This window comes from Micropterus salmoides, unplaced genomic scaffold (assembly GCF_014851395.1).
Source record: "Micropterus salmoides isolate LMB-PRFRI ecotype aquatic unplaced genomic scaffold, ASM1485139v1 Ms_hic_scaffold_10, whole genome shotgun sequence".
NCBI lineage: Eukaryota > Metazoa > Chordata > Actinopteri > Centrarchiformes > Centrarchidae > Micropterus > Micropterus salmoides.
In genome coordinates this window covers 27,602,249-27,621,126 of record NW_024040041.1, presented here as the reverse complement: position 1 = coordinate 27,621,126, position 18,878 = coordinate 27,602,249, and the positions used below count along the sequence as shown (strand labels likewise).

The window sequence follows — 18,878 nt, the reverse complement described above, 5'->3', positions numbered from 1 at the left end:
GTGTATTTCATGTGTTTAAAAGAAAGTCAAAACAGCATTTGGAAAATACAGAAGACTTTATTTCAAACTAAAAGCATATATTAAAATAGGGTTATTTTCAAATTGATCAGACAAACCAAACAACAAATTCAAACATTAAGCCAAAGAAAACTTAAGTTTCATTACAACTGTTGTCTTCTCTCCCTTTGTTAGAAGTTCACTCTGCTTTTTCTTGTTTTTCAAACTTCTCTAATTTAATTCTTGTTCTCCAGCTCACTCACACGTTTGGTCAGCTCCTCTATTGCCGCTTTGAGGTCTTTCACCTCCTTTTTCAAGGACTGAACCTCCTAGGAGACGGACAGACAGGCAAAGTTATGATACGATGGAGTCAATCAATCAGTGGTATGTGACTTATTCAGATAATTTACTTCAGTAAAAGTAGCAATACTAATGTGTAAAAATACTTGGGCACAAGTAAAACTCCTGCATGCAAAATTGTACTTTAAAAGAACAGAAACAGTAACTGGTAAGTAAATCTGTGAAATCAATGTAGTGTAAAAACTACAATATTTCTCATTGAATCATAGTGGACTAGAAGTAAACAGTAGCGTAAAATGGAAGTACTCGACTAAAGTACAAGTAAATCTTCTTAATTACAATCCTTGAGTAAATGCACTTAGTCCTAGAGACTAGCACAGTTTTGAAACAGTTTGAACCCTAAATGTAACATGATATTTAGCTTTAAACGTCTCACCTGACTGTTTTCCTGATGATGGCCAGCAGAAGCAGTCTTGGTCTGCAGGAGAGTCTTATGAACTTTGAACTCCTTGGCTTTGGTGGTTGCTGTAAACCCATCCTTTAGAGAGATCAGAATAGGCTGGGCATCTTTTCCTTGAAACCACTCATCAGCTTCGGCTGAAGGCTCAGGACCGATGGTGTTTGGGTACAGATCCTCCTGGAACAGATCAGACTGCACAGGCAGAGAAGAAAAAAGTTAAAGATAGAAACTCAAAAATGAACCTCAATCCATGAACTAATACTGTCTGATAAAAGTACATATATTTTATACTGTACCTTGCGTGGCACCGTCATGACTATGGGCTCACATTTCCTCTCATGGAGTTTGTAGAACCTGAAGGAATGTTTGTTCATATTTATAGTTTAAATGTCAGAAATTGATTGTCTAGATGCTGTATTGCTTTTTTTTTTAGCATAAGTAGAGCTAAAAACTCTGAGCTACTTTGGTTTTATAAAGACATAAATGTCACTACCTGGCGATTTCACATTTGTTGACCTCCAGGCCCCTCTTGGGCATGTACCCCATCCCCTTCTGGCTCTCCTTGCTGCTGTACATGGACAGGTAGTGGACATAAGGAGCTTCATCTGTCACCTCAAAGTAACGGATACTGCTGTCCCCCTGTGAATAAGATGTGTAAGTATGTGTCTGTGTGTGTGACACACACAGAAAAGAGTTGTTTCAACATCTAAATCTAACCTTGCCACAGAGGTAGACAATGCCGGTGTCTGGGTCAAAAAATGGCAGAAGGACGCCACTACTGGTGTCCAGTTCCTGCAAGGTCAGTGGCTCTCCAAAGTTGTTCTGTGGAAGAAGATTCATATACATTTGATTATATCCAATGTATTATATATGTTGTGTTGTATTAAACAGGTTGAGCAGACTGCAATTAAGCCAAGGATTTAGTTAATTGAGCCTGATGTGGGATATTGCAGAGCAACACCGCCCTTAGTGCTGTAAGCTGGCAGTTGTGAAACAGCAGTGTTGTAAATACAGTAAATAACTCCCTAGTAACACTGTGTAACACCGTGCAGAATGATGTATGTCCAGAGTCTGACACTAGAAGTGACTGTAAGAGACAAAAGTCTTGAACTGCAGGTTGTTGACACTCACTGGGTCCCACAGCGCCACCTGTCTCTCGCTCACGCGACTGAAGCCGGTACTGAGGATCTTCCCATCAGACACGAACACCGCCCTGATAGGCCTGGAGCCCTCATGAGGCTTCTCCTTCTCCTGTAGATGTGTGAGGAGGACCAGAGATGGTGTTACAGACAGTGCAGAGAAATATACTTTAAGACTTGTTCGGTAAAGCTTCTGTGATGTTGGTGCCGGTGCAGCATTACAGGGAAGGACAGTAAGAGGAGGGAACCTACAACGAGGACTGTGCCCTTGCGTGGGTCTAGCACCCGCAGAGTCTTGTCCTTGCAGGAGGTGAGAATCCTGGAGCCGTCCCTGTTCCAGCAGGCACTGTAGATGAGGTCAGGGTGTACGTCGATCCTTATCACTGCCTCCCCATGGGCCACGTTCCACAGGATCACAACATTGTCGCAGGCTGCATGGACACAACAGTGACAAAAGTGGTAAATGAAAAGGGAAGTTTCATGCTTCACTGTGGATCATCATAAGGCCATTAATCTACAGTATAAATCAAGATCCAAATAATTTCAGTTATGTTTTACAGTAATATTCTTATTTTCTCATTTTAAACATGCACGTTTCTAATAATATCTTGATATTATCAATTTCAAACATATTGTCCTTTCCTAGTAGCTCCCAGATATTAGCAGTATTGTGTAGCATGTCTCTAACTGAGGGGTTTAAGGAGTCATTGTAATGTATCAAAGTCTCAACAAGAGCGCTTATCTGTGTTCAAAGTGTAAAAAGTGGGTAGAGGCTGTGAGAACTTCCTGGTCAATGGAGGTGTGAGTTTTTTCAATAATACATATGTGATATACCATACCCACATTCATACCACCCCAGTTCCTCTAATATACAAGCTACACGTCTGCACAGGAACTCTCTGTCAGAGCATGTAAATGCAGCTCAGGTGGAAGGTGCATCTGTGTTTTTAGCAGGTTTATACCTGCACTCATCAGCACATTGTGGGCGGTGGGGTGCCAGCTGAGGATGCCAACACGTTTGGAGTGGCCTTCCAGCTTGACAACAGGATCTGTGAGTGATGTTGTCAGCCCGCCGTCCGGTATCTCCCAAATCTATTTACCATGAAAGCAATTTAGATACTGAATTTACACACATTACAGTATAACATTACAGTACAATGTCATGTCATGCTTTAGTGGCTGAAAGGCTGAAACTGAAATGCTTGAAAGATCAAACTGAAAATGTCTGCCATGTTTGCTGTTACAATATGGTAATGCCTACCATCACACTGCAGTCCTCAGAGCCACTGGCAATGATGTTGTCATTGTGAGGACAAAACTCGATGTCTAGGACCGGTCCTGTGTGGCCGCACACAGTTGGGTAGGACATGTCAATACGTCCTGTCTGCAGAGAGAAACATCAAGAAGGGTGGTGAATACAACTCATCCATAGTGTGAAGTGAGATTAGGTAAAGCACAGGGACGGAAAGGTTAGACACAACTAAACTAAACATGATGATTTAGTCTAGGTAGGAGGAAGAAGTTGATAAATGCCACAGCTATGCCTCCAATTTGCCCTAATGTCTAGTAACTGGGTTAGAGAGGAGATCAGGGCCACGGAGATGAAATCCAATGGTTCTCCTTCCATGCCCCGATCTGATCTGTTCTCCCTCGAACTAACCAGGATCCCGTCGACTTACAATGTCAAAGGAGATAGTGGAGTTGGCTTGGACACACCATCAGAAAACCTGCCAAAAACATCACCTGAAAAGCCCTGAAAGGGAACTCCAGGAACAGCTAGAGACAACGTTTCCAGGCAAGAAATGTCTGGGAGTGGGTGGAGTAAATTGGAGGATGTTTGTCAATGGCCTATACTCTCTAGAGGAGAGTCAAGTAAGTCAAGACTCCTCGAAACATCATGTCTGACCCATGGCATCAGAAAGATTCATTTTATCTGTTTGACTGAAAAACTTTGTATAGACATTTTTTGAGCATGTTTTCAGCATACTGTATCAATCAGTTCTGGCTCCACCGAGTTTCTGCAGTTAGTTTATTAACAAGGGAAAACTAACCTAAACAAGTTATTGGTGCTTGAAGCGAGATGAGAGAAGCATGATAGCAAAACAGGATGAGCATTTCCATGTCTCCACAGCACATTTCTCTGTGATTTTATGCCCACTGATCCCTTGACTAATTTTTTCCCTTGAGAATTATGTACTACAGAGATAACACCGTGAGTAATGTGGTTTCTGCAGGATTCACCAAGTTAAACTTGCGACTTTTAAATACCTCACAGAATGCACTTCCCATCATACTTGTTTCACATCATATTCACAAATATTTATTATTATAAAACATTTTTGTCAGTACTTCCCAAAAGTGTATAACAATATTTCCCAGTAGGATAATACATTATATTAACAGTACTTGGACCCTGATAAGTGGCATAAAATGGATAGATAGATTAACAAATGAAAAATCATTCAGTTCATTCACTAAAAATTTAAGTTTTCGCTAAAACTGACATCATGAGACGATGAGCATCATAGCTGCTATAGCCAGCAGTAGTGACAGCATTGTGCTGACTGAAACTTCTCAAAAAGGCTTCCTGTGCACACAATCCGCAGTCGAAACCATGCCACTCTTAGTTTATAGGTGTATAAAGTCTTTCAACAACCCACAATTACATACAAAAATATTTTATCCCTAACATTAATGCCTACAGCAGGCAAGAGAAAAGACCTTTATTTATATCATTATTCTTGCAGAAACTGAATTCAATGATTTTTAAGCCTTTTAAAGACCTGCAGATGGCCAATGTATATTAAATTCACAAGTATGATGGAAGATGCAGGTGATCCTAAGAGAAACTTAAGTGAGTTCACATTCTATGACAAATTCAGATGTTCGGATGACCATAAACAATTTCCCACCTTTTCGAGCACATAAAATGCACAAAAAAAAGTTTCAAGCCACCTAACATACTCCATAAGTGACTGCAGAATAACAGGGCTGAGGCCACATCCTGCCCTGACTGAGCTCACAACAAACTCCTAATATGGTGAAAACCTCTCTCAACAGCAGAGCGTGTGACGTGCAGAAAGTCGGCATCAAACTTCCTTATTCAAGTGAATGTGCGATGGTGACTGGCAACATTCAAATTTTAAAATGTAAGCATGGTGTTAAAAAAAAATCACACTAACTTGCATCTGAAATGATCAACACGTCCAAAAATGGTATGATGAGAAGTTGACGGGCACAGAGAGCCAAGCAGCAGATTTAGTTTTCATCTTTGTGCGAATATAAGCAAGGTGTTTCCTGTGACCCACCTTGCTCAGGGGCAACACCATGAAGGCTCCTCCACCACTGGCGTCCACAATCATGGCCACAAACTTGGGGTTAACAGAGCAGAAGTTGCTGTCCCATGTCATCTGGGAGATTCGGATGTCATCGTAGCATTGGTCAGCTTTCAAAGCCTGGCCAAAGACGTGACGGAACTTACTGGTCCTCACAACCTTCCTGGACATGGTGAACTGGAAAGAAACCATGGGTCAATATGATGACAGGCTCAGAATGAAAATTTATATGTGCAGGAAGCCTGTAGTAAAACCTAAAATTGTCTATAAGCTGTTACACTGTGCATTTCAAAGGCCCACCAAATGTCATCATTTGATTGAATAAAAGACTATGTAATTAACCTGTAGTAATTCCCTTTATGTTTATGCTTTTATGTTTCATGTGGAAATAAACTGATAGAGACAAAGCTGACGACACAGCTGAAAGTCACGACAGAGGAAACCTAAAAAAAAGAGGAAGAAAAGCTTTCACAACTGCTTCCTCTAGTCTGTCTGTGACTGATACTTTGCTCCCTTTCTCTCTTTACTTTGGGGTTCTGTGTGTTGCTTAAATAATTGTGCATGCTGAAGACAATTGTACAAGACAACAGTATGAAGATAACCCATAAAAAGCAATGCTATGTATCATCAGTTGAGCTGCACATGCTGTATGCCTAATAAGGTAGATGAGTTACCCAAAGCAGCAGTTACACCACATCCTTCAGAGCGAGCAACAAAACCACCAACCTGTCTCTCTGGTGAAATTTGTCATTCACACACTCATGCTGTCATTGTGAGATATACACACTTGCAAATACATATTTTAGCAAGTTGCAAGTTAAAAACATTAAACACAATAAATTCACCCTTTAGCAAAGCAGAAATCAAACAAAACTGAATGAGTTACAAGATTTGTGTCAAGCCTCAAATCATGTATAAGTTCGGTCAATACCAGCTGCAAAATAAACAAACACTATTTTGCGACAGTACCACCAATCAAAAACACTGAATATGTTTTGCTTTACCTCCATTTGTAGATTTTACTTCCTGAAATCTGCAGCCGCGCCTAAGCTCTGACTGAGAAGCGTACAACAGTTTTGCTGCATGTGCATCACAAGACCTCTCTGGCTGCTCTGCGCCTAATTTAATAATCCTTTATAGAGTGAGCAGTAATTTTATCAGGAACCTAAATGCATGTCAATAATTTCTCTCTACCACTGTGACTCTCTGTTGTGATGGAAAACATTGCCTGGTACAAAGTAGGAGACAATTCACTGACTCGAAACAGGAGGAAGCATGTGGAACATAAGGATCAAAGATGCTCACTTCAAATCAATGACTTTCTGTTAGTTTTACATGTTATTTTACTATTATATTTTAAAAAAATTAACCTATTATAGATACATTGGTATCTGCAGAGATGTTTTGTAGGCGTAAATGAACTGAATCACAAACTGCAGACAGATATTGCAGGCCTACCTGGGAGTCGTGTGGGGGCGATTCAGCTCAAGGAGTTTCGGCGGTGCACCAAACACCCTGCCACCAGAATGAGGACTTAAGAGGTCGGTAGGTTAATGCATATCACAAAATGACACGGAGGAAGTGACAGTTTCAAATGATTGTGGAAGTGGGAGGTGTCTCTTGTGACAGTTTTAGGGTTGAAAAACTGCAGACAGCAACACACAAGCAAAGACGGTGCAAGTTTTAAAAGATCTTTTGCAAGATTATATCAAGATAAAAATGCCAACCCTATCCTAACCTCAGCCCCTACCCTAACATTAACCTAAACGTGATTCTAACTTCAACTTCTCTTATTGCTTGACAGTATTTGTGTGGACCTCATATCTATTTGATTCATTTCCTAACCTCTAATCTTACAAATAATGCGTACACCTTACTTTGACGCTCACTGATATTAAAACTAAACCCAATTTATTAACTTCAACCTCTGACCTTACACTAAAAGCTCTACCTTTCCTTATCTATGACAGTAACAAGCTCTACCCCTGATTTACTACTTGAAGAGCTGAGGTCAAGTAGTGTCCTCTCCTTTTAGGATTTTCCTTCTATCATTGTGGGGACAGTCAATCCTGATTATACATGCACACGTACTGCTGTACTTGTGAGTACTCTTACTCACATAATGCATTCCCTAGCCCAGTGTTTGCAGATTTGACTGACACCAATTTGCCTAATCAGCACTTCAAACCTGCCCAATCATAAACAAAAGTATTCCTAAATCTGCAGCTCAATTCAATAAAAATGATTTCAACCAAGTCTTAGGCAAAACTGCATTAAACTGAAAAAGTATTAAATTATATAAACAGATGTCAGGATTTTATCACAGAGATGATGAAAAATATTTTGAAAAAAAAAAAATGGTTTTAGCCCAGTTGTAATAAACTTTAATGCCATTTGGCTTCATCAAGCTCAATGATAAGATATGTACTAATTAGAAAAGAGATTTGTCAGAATATAGTCTTACTTTTAGTGGGAAATTTGTATTCCGATAAAAAGACGCTTTTTCAATTGGGCGTCAGTGGAAACACTGCCCTGGTCCCCAGTCCTAACCTTAACCACCACAACTACATGCATAACTTCAACTTTTATGCCAACTTTAACCTAATTCTAACCCTAAAACCAAATCTAAACCTTCAAACAGCCGTTTAAAGAGGTGCGGACTGGCCAAAACGTCCTCACTTCCCAGTCCTAAAACTCAAATTGTTAGTAAGTACAAAAGGACACACACACACTTCTCAGTAAAAGGAACATGGATGAAAGAGATGGCATATAGGCGAGTTTAAAAATATAGACTTCAGTTTATTGCACAATCGTTGCTGGAGACTGAGGAGTGTGAGAGCCTGTCTGTTACACAGGACACTAATGTTGGACAGACGCGTGAACTACAGCACAGGAACAAAGTGTGCGTCTGTGCTCATGCACATTAATTTGCAAGCACACAGACTGGATAATGACACACTCTGGGGATGCAATCAGCACCCCATCAGTGCAAAGGGAGAAAGTAAATTTGACAACATACAGATTTCATGCTTGCATGGGTTTTGCAGGAGAGATCATACACGCGTCATACATACATGGTCTGGAAATATAAATAAACAACCCTGGAGAATAACTACAAATCCACAGCTGACAGCCTGTCAATTATTTTCATTTGCCTGCAGTATGGCTACAGTAATGCCTGCATCAGTGCACATGAAGTTCCGCTAGATGGAGCCACATTCACTCCTTTGACTGCAGATATGAAGAGACAATAACAGACAGACACTCCAGAAAGCTCCCTTCATCCTAAAGGAAAGGGCATGTCTCATTATCTGTACACAAAGACCAGTGTCATTATTAGATCCACAGAATAACAGTAATCATAATAATCAGTATATAACAATACAGGTAATCCATTATAAACAGGTCATTAACAGGCTATCCGGCACCTGTTATATTAAAAAAAATTTTGAATTTTGTTTTGTTAGTGATGTGTTATTACATCATGTCACTTTTTTTCATATAACATACAGACAAAAGACCAATTTCTCTGGCCAGATTCCACTCCTGTAACATGGTTTTCTGAGAGAAACTTCTTTCCACCTTTTCTCTCCCTTCTATCCAATCTGTTACACAGTTCATAGCATGAACAGACTGGACCAAGAGGGCAGGTGGAGGTAGGTCAAAGTCTCGCAGCCATGTTTCAGGCAGCAGAGGTCAGGTCTCGGATGTTACAGCTACTGTTATGGCACCCTGAGAAGTGGGAGACCCAGGATGTCGGAGCGAAGCCCTCCGTTACAGTGGATCAGAGAGCTGTCTTACCAAACACAAATCGACTTCACTGTTACATTTCCTTCAGCTGATAATGCATAGATAGACCACTGGTAGTCACGAGGTATTCACATGCCTGCCAAGATTCCCCGCAATGGTCAGGAATGTCTTTCCCACGTGTCTAAAAAACCTAAACGATCAAATGCATTCTTAGCTAGGGTCACAAAAGGTCAAACAACTCTACATTAGCACTGAAACCAATTTCAGTATTTTTTTTTCTGTGTTATTCACATACATATGGATATAGCTAAGCAAACACACGTCTTCGATATTAATCTGAAGCACCGCACCGAGCCGCGTCTGCTTCCCTCTCTCATATTTCACTTTGGCTGTGAAAGAGAGCAGCAGCTTATATGTGGCTAACCATTATTCCTGTTTCTTCTTATTTTTCTTTCCTTAACATTATGGTGTGTGTGTATCAAAAATTAATCAGGGTATATTATTTGCACTGTATGTATACAGAATCTACATACATGTATTTACATTATTTATATGGACTTTAAATATGGTTCACAATTGTAATTTACTTTGATCCAAAGCCCTTTTTAGAACGATGAACGATGCAGTTTATTTGATAGTGATGTATTGCTTCTGATCGGAGCTGTTCAATAATCTTCCTGTAGTGGACATCCCCCAACATCACCCATCCCACCCCCACCCCCCCAACTAATCAACAAACAATTGGCTAACACTATTGGACAACAATTTCTGTTTCACAACTACTTTCATGCATCTTTTTCAGTTTCATTCAATGGCCAAAAATACATACATTGTCCCATGGTCATAGTAAGTAATAATCATCATAGTGAGACTAGCAGACGTCCAGTATCTTGCTCTTTATCAAGGTGGGGGGGTGGGCACAATGTAGTGTATGTGATAAAGACTATGGGAAATCCTTCTTCATCATGAGTCAGTGATAGCGCAGGAGGCAGAGGATATGCTACACCTCAGACTCTGCTAATTTGGCGAGATGAAGTGAGGCTGGGGAAATTAGCAACTACTCAGTGGGCGGCTGTGACTGTTGGCATGGAAAACAAGTGCAATGTCATTAAGAAAGTAAAGTCTCCCTCTGGAAAAGAAATCGCACTTCAACCACTAGTCTTGAGAATGAAGGTACAGAGCAACAGCGACTTTTACTCAAGAGTAGTAACTGAAATGCTACAGAGGAATACAGTGGCAAAACAATCATGGACATTCACAAAGACCTAACAGGAGGGCATAGGGGTTCATTCCTGTTTGGCAAAGCGAGCTAAATTAAATACTACTCCAATTTAAAAAGACTCAGACTGTCTAACATCTATTCAGGTTTTTTTTTTAAAGTGCAAGTCAAGCTGTTCAATTTCACAAAACACAAATCTAGCTGCAGAGCAAAAGTGGTGCATTTAAATAAGAAAACATAAAGTAGCAATAATCACTGACCCTTATAAACCATCAATATCTAGCGTCAATGTACAAGTAAACATCCAAATACAATAAAACTGTTTTCATTCAAGCCCGAGAAAAAGTAACATCTTCAGAAGAGTTTTAAAAGTCACATAACAATGTTCTTCTTAATGATTATTGTGAATGTTATGTGAATTGTAATGCATAGAGACCGACCTTCCCCCCCGCCACATTATTGTGTGACTGAGAAGTCAAACATCGCTGGAAAAAAAGTGTGAGGGGAGAAAATGAGGATTTAATCCTCGGGATTTGCACGGCTTGAATAAAATAAAAGATTTTCTCTGACCTCTAAATTGATCTGTCAGCCAGTGATCCTGCACAGCAACAACGTAAACTGTTCAGGCAGAAACAATGTTACCTGTATCTGCAAATAAATACAACTGAATAAAAAGCTTAATAAATATAATGTATTTCATTACAGTATCTTGCGCATATTGTGCCAATATGCAAGTGAGTTTTGTCTGTAGTTTGTCTGAACAGGTTTATAGTGTAAAGATGTTTAATTTTTTAAGATCTTATAATTACAATCAAGTTACCATAAAAGATGTTTCGTGCATCTTGCTTCCACATATACATCATGATCTAATTGACATATGATGGCGTTTCAGTGTAAAACTTTGTTATCATCAGAGGACCTGTCTGAGTCTGTCAGTCATTTTTACAGAACAAATTATAAATTAAATAATGTTAAACATAAGACAGCACTTATAAAAGTACTAAAACCTCCTCTTCCATAAAAGGAAATAGTGGTGACAACCTTCCTTATAATGGGAGGTTATTGTAAATGCACAAGAATAAATTACTAGGACTTTGCTATATGCAAAGGTTTGGCAAAGGGTAATGCCACTGAACAACATAGTTTGTAAACGTGTGCATTTGTTTTTCTGATTAAAAATGCCTGAATATCATTGGCACTGAGCTCAGGTGCAAACAAAGCCAATAACACTGCACAATTGATTCTAATGTGTGGTCCAAGCCACCAACAGCAAGTTAACTCATTGCCAACATGCTAGCACACTTTGGAATGAACCCCCTCGCCCATCTTCATTTCCTCGTAATCTTGTGACTTTAAGGACGAATCAGACACACACATAAATAAAAAGAGGCAGTGGCAGAAAACAAGGAAACACAGACAGAACAACCAGTCCAGTAAAATTCAGTCCGTTGGACATAGTGAAAACTCTATGAACTTGTACAGTATGTACATGTAGTATAAAAATATATGTGCGAGGGTGTCTGAGTGTTGTTGAGTGTATGTGATGTGCATGACTTGTGATATGGATGTGCTGCATAGGTCGCAACAGTGACATCTGAGAGGACTTGAGCATGTGATATAATTTAGCCACAGGCTGTCTTAACCAACTACATCAACTACTGCTCAAGTAAAACTTCTGTTACTAAGTAAAGGCTTTAAACTCAGCATTAGCCTTTAACTAGAGCCTTTACTTAAGACTTTATCAATGCATGTATATGTTCAAAACTAATTCATTAAATTTACTGTTTAAAATATTTCCATTCTGCTGTGTGTGTGTGTGTGTGTTTGTGGCAATTAAGAGTCAAAATGCTTGTGCGTGTTACTTGACATACTTTTGTATGTATCTGCACAAAGTACCAAGATGAACGGAGATATGAACATTCTACGTTTCAGTGCATGAGGTGAACACATGCACAAACAACATATCGTCTCACCTCACAGGATCAGTTCCCCCTGATTTCCCTTCCTTCCCCTTCCCTCTACAGACACCCACAGAGGTCCTTTAACATTATATCCCAGTGTTCTTTGTGAGGGGGTGAGACTGCGGGGGGGGTCAGTCTGAGGGACAGTTATAGCTGTTGATCCACAGCAGATCGTCCAGCACACCCCAGTGCAGGTAAAGGATGGAACCCACCACCAGTACATGCATGATCTGGTGGCTATTGCACCAGTAGTCAAAGAGGCCCGGGCGGAAGCGCTCCGGGATGCGTGTGATGTTAATGACCCCACCCAGCACGGCCAGCGCGTCCATCGTGAGGAAGTGGCGTAGCGAGGTGGGGCTGCCGCCGCCCACGCCCACCCAGCGCAGCAAGAAGAAGGAGAAGCGGAAAAGGGCCTGCCAGGCGAAGGAGCGCAGCCGGCGAACGCTGCTCCGAGCCGTGACGGCGCAGTAGATGGCGTGGCTGGACAGCAGGATGTAGACTAACAGAGCCACGGTGCGGATGAACGGGTAGCACAGCAGCGTGCTGTAGACGATGGGCAGCGCCCCTGAGACAAGAAAACACACAAGGGAGAATCAGCATAGAGATGGAGCTGATGGCGCGCTGATGCTTGACTCAGCAATGCAACACCTGGTGCAAACCACAACGCTAAGAGGCCAAACTGTTTCAGTAGTGTGACACTGCTCTTTCCGAGTGCGGTAAGCAGCTTGCAGACCGTCTAATGTTTAATTACTGCCTGACTGGGCAAAAATATAGCACTCAACTACTTTGATAAGCAAAAACACTCCAGCTTCTCAAATAGGAGGATTTTTTTCTGATTTATTTATATATAAGTCCATTTAGTCCCACCTTTAAAAGAAATGACAGGCCAAATCAATTTTATTATCTTTTATGATTATATACAATACTAAATCTAAGCTAGGGGTAAAGTAAGGAATAAAATATAAGTAATGTGGGCATGTTGGCAAAGCAGGTAGAGCCATTCAATGTTAATGTGACTCAGCAGGAACAGCTGCATCAGATTAATGCAGCCTTCATTTAAATTGTAAGTCTCATGTCACAATATTAGTTATTACTTTATTTTTATTAACAGAATAATAACAGTGTTGCCACTCTAAATTGTTTGTTATAAGCACATAAGAACATATATAAATATTGCACTTGTCATTGTTGTTATAATAGGTTCATGCCGGCACCATGGAAAGATCAATAGTCATCTTAGAACTTGGATCAGTGCTTGCATTGGCCACTTGACTCAGAAGTCAAATTTGTTTCAGTGCGCCTCCAAGCAAAATACGTCTATGGTAAATCATTGACAATCGATACAGAAAAATATATTAAAACCACTCCCAAAGTAAACAGATAAGTAATAACAATAGGGCGAATATACGGTGAAGAAATCTGCTGAGCTTCCAAGAAGTCGTCTTACCCAACGTGTTGATCATGCAGATTCCACACACGTCGAGTTTGAGGAGGGTGTGGTAGACGGGTTCCCCTCCCTCGTGGTTCATGAAGAGGTGGTAGAGCACAGAGCCTAGCTGAGGTGACAGGCAAGCCAGGAAGTGCACCACGCCCAACCACGTAACACTGATCTGAGACCAGGGGATGTTGAGAGGCAGCAGCACCAGAAAGCAAACCAAAGGGATGCCTGGAGAGAGGAAGGGCAGAGACAGCACAGGTTGTAGGAGTTGGCTTTAGTTGTGTAGCTCCACTCACGGCTTGACACACAAAGATTTTAAATTGAGAATACCTTTGTTGTACACAGTGTCATGTGCTTTCTGTGCAGTAATTTCTGACAGTAACGTGTTTGAACCTGAGGTTATGTGCATTTTGGTATGAAAACCATCAGCTAAAAACCAAATTTCAGTGTCATGTTTGTTGTGATGGATTATCAACCTCAGGACTTTCCACGCCTGTGCATGTTATTTTATCAAACTGCACAAAAGTGAGTCGCCAGGAAGGGCTTGCAACTATGCTGAGTGTGTGCAGACGACAGCAAGAATAATGTGGAGCAGAGCAGAAACCTACTTGATGGGCAGAAATGTATCAGTGTTACCCTTTGAGGGGAAAGACAAAGCTCCTACTAAGCTCATATTTTACAGCAAAGGGCCATATCAGAAATCAGAAATACTTTATTGATCACCGAGGGGAAATTCTGCGTCACAGTTGCACACACATAAAAGGAATACAAATAATAACAGAAAGTTGGTATATAAAGAAGTATAGAAATATCAGAGTAAAAATATAAAATACAAAGAAATATAAAGGAGTGTGGATATGTACAATATTTAGATAATTAAAATAATTGTTATGGTGAACAGTAAAACTGTATAAATAGCAGCAGAACTGCAGCAGAAAATATTGCACGTTACGTTTTTAAACAGATTATTGCACAGATAATAATGTCTAGTTTAATAACTAACTAAGCGCCCGTGTTTCAGGCACTTAAAGGGAGGAGTTATAGAGTTTGATGGTCACAGGCAAGAATAACTTCCCATGGTGCACTGTGGTGCATTTTGGTGGAGTGAGTCTTGCACTGAAAGTGCTCCTGTGTTTTAGCAGCACGTCATGGAGTGGGTGGGAGACAATGTCCATGATGACATGTAGCTTGGACAGCATCCTTCTCTGACACCACCGACAGAGAGTCCAGCTCCACCCCCACAACGTCACTGGCCTTGCGGATCAGTTTGTTGAGTCTGTTAGCGTCCGCTACCCTCAACCTGCTGTCCCAGCATGCAACAGCAAACAGGATAGCACTGGACACCACAGACTCAAAAAACATCCTCAGCATAGTCCTGCAGATGTTGAAGGACTTCAGCCTGATCAGAAAATAGAGATGGTTTTGGCCCTTCCTGTGGAGAGCTTGAGTGTTCTTGGACCAGTCCAGTTTATTGTCCATGTGCACTCCCAGGTATTTGTAGTCCTCCATACTGCTAATATACAGTAGCTGAAGTGGAATTCACTGCTATGTGAGCAAAATCCTTGAAATTTGATCCACATACCATTGTTACGATCATTTCTCATATTGCACTCCCTTCCTCTTTTTTTGCTCACTCTGCCTTTCCCAATGTCAAGGCCCAGCCAGGTGATACAGGCACTGCCATCTACTGTAACACATCTATTTTAAGTGTGTTATCTCTGTTCTTACCCCGACTCGTCCTGAGCCGACGGGCTGTACTCAGTCCCACTCAGGGTTGGAGAGAGTGGGGGGAGGGGGGGACCTCTCCTGAAGGCCAGCGACATGAACATGGGGAAGTGTCTGAGAGCTGAGCCGCCGCGGGCAGGATGTTTTGAGTTTATATGCAAAACAAACCAGCTCATGAAACTTAGCTGAAATGTTACAACACAATACAAACTCAACAATGTACCATCTGAGCACTGCACTGCATATTTTCTTTTAAATTTGAAAAAATTGGACAAAATCTCATTGGATTAAACATCACTTCCTTATATAGGCAATGATGTTAAGCATGCATTTGAGGTCAGATGCTCAGCTGACGTCAGTGGAGTGTAATAAAGACTTCCAGGGCCGCTTCCCTGATGATCACTACTGTGGTTTCGCTGTCCAATTCTCAGAACACCGCAACCTCTACGGCTATAGGATGCATTTAGATGGTAATCAGAGGAGGGGTCAAAGTCATGCTACTGTGTGCCATGCTAATGTCAGTCTAATCATATCACAACAGAAACAATGACACAATAACACCATGCAGATTGCTAACAAGCTGACACATCAGTCTCACCTCTGGCTACACAGATTAACACATAACTGCAATTAATCTGGGTTGCACCAACCTTTTCAAAGAATGCCATATCTTTGTGTAACTATGACATTTTGGACCAGATGAAAAAAGCCACTCCTGGCTATTTTTGTTGTGTGTATATATATGTCTGCTTGTTAGTGGCGATACATAGCTGGTTAAATTTGGCCTACGGTCTGTAATTTGAAACAAATGCTATATGCAATGTATGTATGTGTTGTATTAATGTATTAATTAAAAGAAAAAGTGGTTGAAGTGGTTATCTCTGCTCGCCATTGCAAGATTAATATTGGTAGGAAATTGTGGCAACCTTTAAAGTGCATGACTGACAGTGGTTAAAGAAGTATTTTGATGCTTTACTGAAGTATAGATAAGAATACAACTGTGTAAAAATACTCATACTTACAAGCAAAAGCATTCAAAATCTTTTTTTTTTGTAAAATTACAGAGTAAACGTACTTGTTAATCTGACAAACCCCCTCTGTGATTGTTGTTTTGTTGTATATCATAATAATGGAAAAATGTTACTGATGCATTAATGTGGAAGTAGCATTTATAGCAGCTTTTACTGTAGCGGGTTGAGCTGGAGCAAACTATGTTATAGATCTGAAACGATTGATCTATTATTTGATTAGTTGATCTGCAACTATTTTGATAATCGATTAATCGTTTCAGTCTTTTTTAAGCAAAAATAGTGAAAAAATGTCAAACTTTCTGGTTCCAGTATCTCACATGAGAGGATTGGTTGCTTTTCTTCATCACGTAGCATTGAAAACTGAATAAATTTGGGTTTTGGACTGTTTGTCAGACAAAACAAGACATGTGAAGTGTGGCTGGGGCGATTTGTTGGCGTAGATGATGTAATCGATTACATAAATACATCTACTCGCATTAAGTGCATCGAACTTGTGTTTCTTCATCGCCTTCATGTTAAAAGTAATTTCTGCCCACCTGCTGTCATGGCAACGTAACGTTACAACGTGTGTCATCTAACGTTTGGCCGTTTCATATTTTCTGTTTATTTTACCGCCACGTATGAGCAACAAAACAGCTGAATCCAATCCATTACAGACAATCTGTGACTGTCTGCACAGTCTGTGAGTCGTTTCAGTTGTTTTCTTTGCCCCACACTGATGTAGAAATACACTTGATTATCATACTGCATTACTCAATATTGAAATAAATCCATGTCAGAAACATTTAAAGTTTGTAGCCCAATTAATGTCTGTTATTGTTATTATCACAACACATGAGTGACGTGGAAATTGGAATGTGCTTCAGGATGATTGAATAAAATATTGATTTATTGATTAGACATGTTTTTGATATTTATTTTGGATAAATTGGTATGTTAAACGAGTAATAGGCTAAAAAAAATCTTTATAATACACAAAATTATAGTCCTTAGATTAATCAACTAATCGAAAAAATAATCAGATTAATCGACTTGAAAAATAATGTTATGTACAGCCCTAATTTGAAGACATCACCTTGGGCTCTGGGAAGATGTGATTGGCATTTCTTTACTAGGTTTTTATGTTCGGATAGGAAATAATCAGTACTTAAAATAATTGCTAGTTGCAGCCCTAATACATTATATTAGTAGTTTAATCTTTAACAACGGGTCATATTTTAAAGGTTGATCATAATCAGCTAAGTAGTAACTACATCTGTCTAATAAAGTGGAACAAAAGTACAGTATTTCTCTCTAAAAGGGATCGGAGAAGTATAAAGTAACATCCATACTCAAGTTAAGTTCCTCAGAATTGTACCTTACCTGAGCAAATGTCAGTAGTCACTTTCACATTTATTAAAACCAACCTATGACTCTCAAATTGACTGACAGGCATTTTAATACATGGACAAACATTATGCAACAAATAAATACACGTTATTAAATACTTATATACTAAATGCTTATATTATATATCGAATTAAACATTCATTAATCATTAAGACAAGTTTTTCAAATATAAATATGAATTTATCTCAAATATATGTGGTCAGATAATAAGGGTGTGGATCATGTGTTCCCTGGCCTTAGTGCAATAATGCCTGGCATCTTTCTGCAGGTCCAGCATCTGGACGGTGTGGGTTAATAGTCAAAGTCACACCGGCTACAGAAATCTCACCTGCTGACTAAGCTGTTCTTACTCACCGTGAGTGTATATGTTTCCAAGTTCATTGTGCAGGTAAAACAGGCTTCTGATGCAGTCTTGCACTGAGGAGATTGGCCGGTAACCCGTTAAGACGTATCTGTTAAACTGAAGATGTGGAGGTGAATTCGCCCAGTCAAGCAGCCTGGGTCCATTTAGAAATGCCATAGCAAAGAGGACCGTTAAAAGGACGCCGCCGAATAAGTATAAAACAGACTGTACACCTATATACACATTTAGTAAGATTATTGCGACGAAGACCTTATGGGATACCATTGGTGTTGGCATTTGTCTGGAGTTTTTTATTTTTATTTTATTCTTGTGCTGTTAGCTTTCTAGCTTGGCGTCTCTCAGCACTTCCCGGTAACGGTGAGTCCGCGCCGCCGCTGTTTGCTCTGAACCGCCGGTACCTGTGTGAGTGTCATCCGCAAGGTTGGAGACAGACACGGCCAGCCACATACATGGTGCAAGCTCGGGGCGGTCATTACATTTGGCATCTAAAAAATATCCATGTAGCACCCGAAAGCCTTGAGCGGCCGGGAGGCAATGATGTCCCTCGTCATGTTACAGCCACTTCCTCGTTTAGTTAGCATTCCGGTGCAGCTGCACGGGCTTGGACGCGTCCCGGGCTCCGGGGGCAATGATGCTGAGGGTGGTGTCTGAGCCGGAGCCGCGCGTCCATCCAACTCCAGATGATGCTAGCTTGATCCTAGCGGTCAGATTTGCGATAGAGGACTAACTAGATGCAGGTCGTGCCGTTACTTGAATGAAAAGCAGTCAGA

The 18,878-nt window shown here is 40.4% G+C and overlaps 2 protein-coding genes across 2 annotated transcripts; both read right to left on the bottom strand.

The window, feature by feature from the left end:
- Positions 1-37: 37 nt before the first annotated feature.
- Positions 38-6,840, bottom strand: coro1a (coronin, actin binding protein, 1A). Its single transcript, XM_038706181.1, has 11 exons — positions 6,690-6,840; positions 5,205-5,408; positions 3,158-3,280; positions 2,859-2,988; positions 2,149-2,327; positions 1,889-2,008; positions 1,475-1,579; positions 1,251-1,396; positions 1,054-1,111; positions 734-949; positions 38-326 (listed from the first exon to the last, which is right to left on the bottom strand). Exons 2-11 carry the CDS (start codon positions 5,400-5,402, stop codon positions 234-236), a joined length of 1,368 nt encoding a protein of 455 aa, XP_038562109.1. The 5' UTR covers positions 5,403-5,408; positions 6,690-6,840; the 3' UTR covers positions 38-233.
- Positions 6,841-9,771: 2,931 nt separating this feature from the next.
- paqr4a (progestin and adipoQ receptor family member IVa) lies at positions 9,772-18,708 on the bottom strand. Its single transcript, XM_038706194.1, has 3 exons — positions 18,099-18,708; positions 13,609-13,827; positions 9,772-12,726 (listed from the first exon to the last, which is right to left on the bottom strand). Exons 1-3 carry the CDS (start codon positions 18,382-18,384, stop codon positions 12,293-12,295), a joined length of 939 nt encoding a protein of 312 aa, XP_038562122.1. The 5' UTR covers positions 18,385-18,708; the 3' UTR covers positions 9,772-12,292.
- Positions 18,709-18,878: the final 170 nt, after the last annotated feature.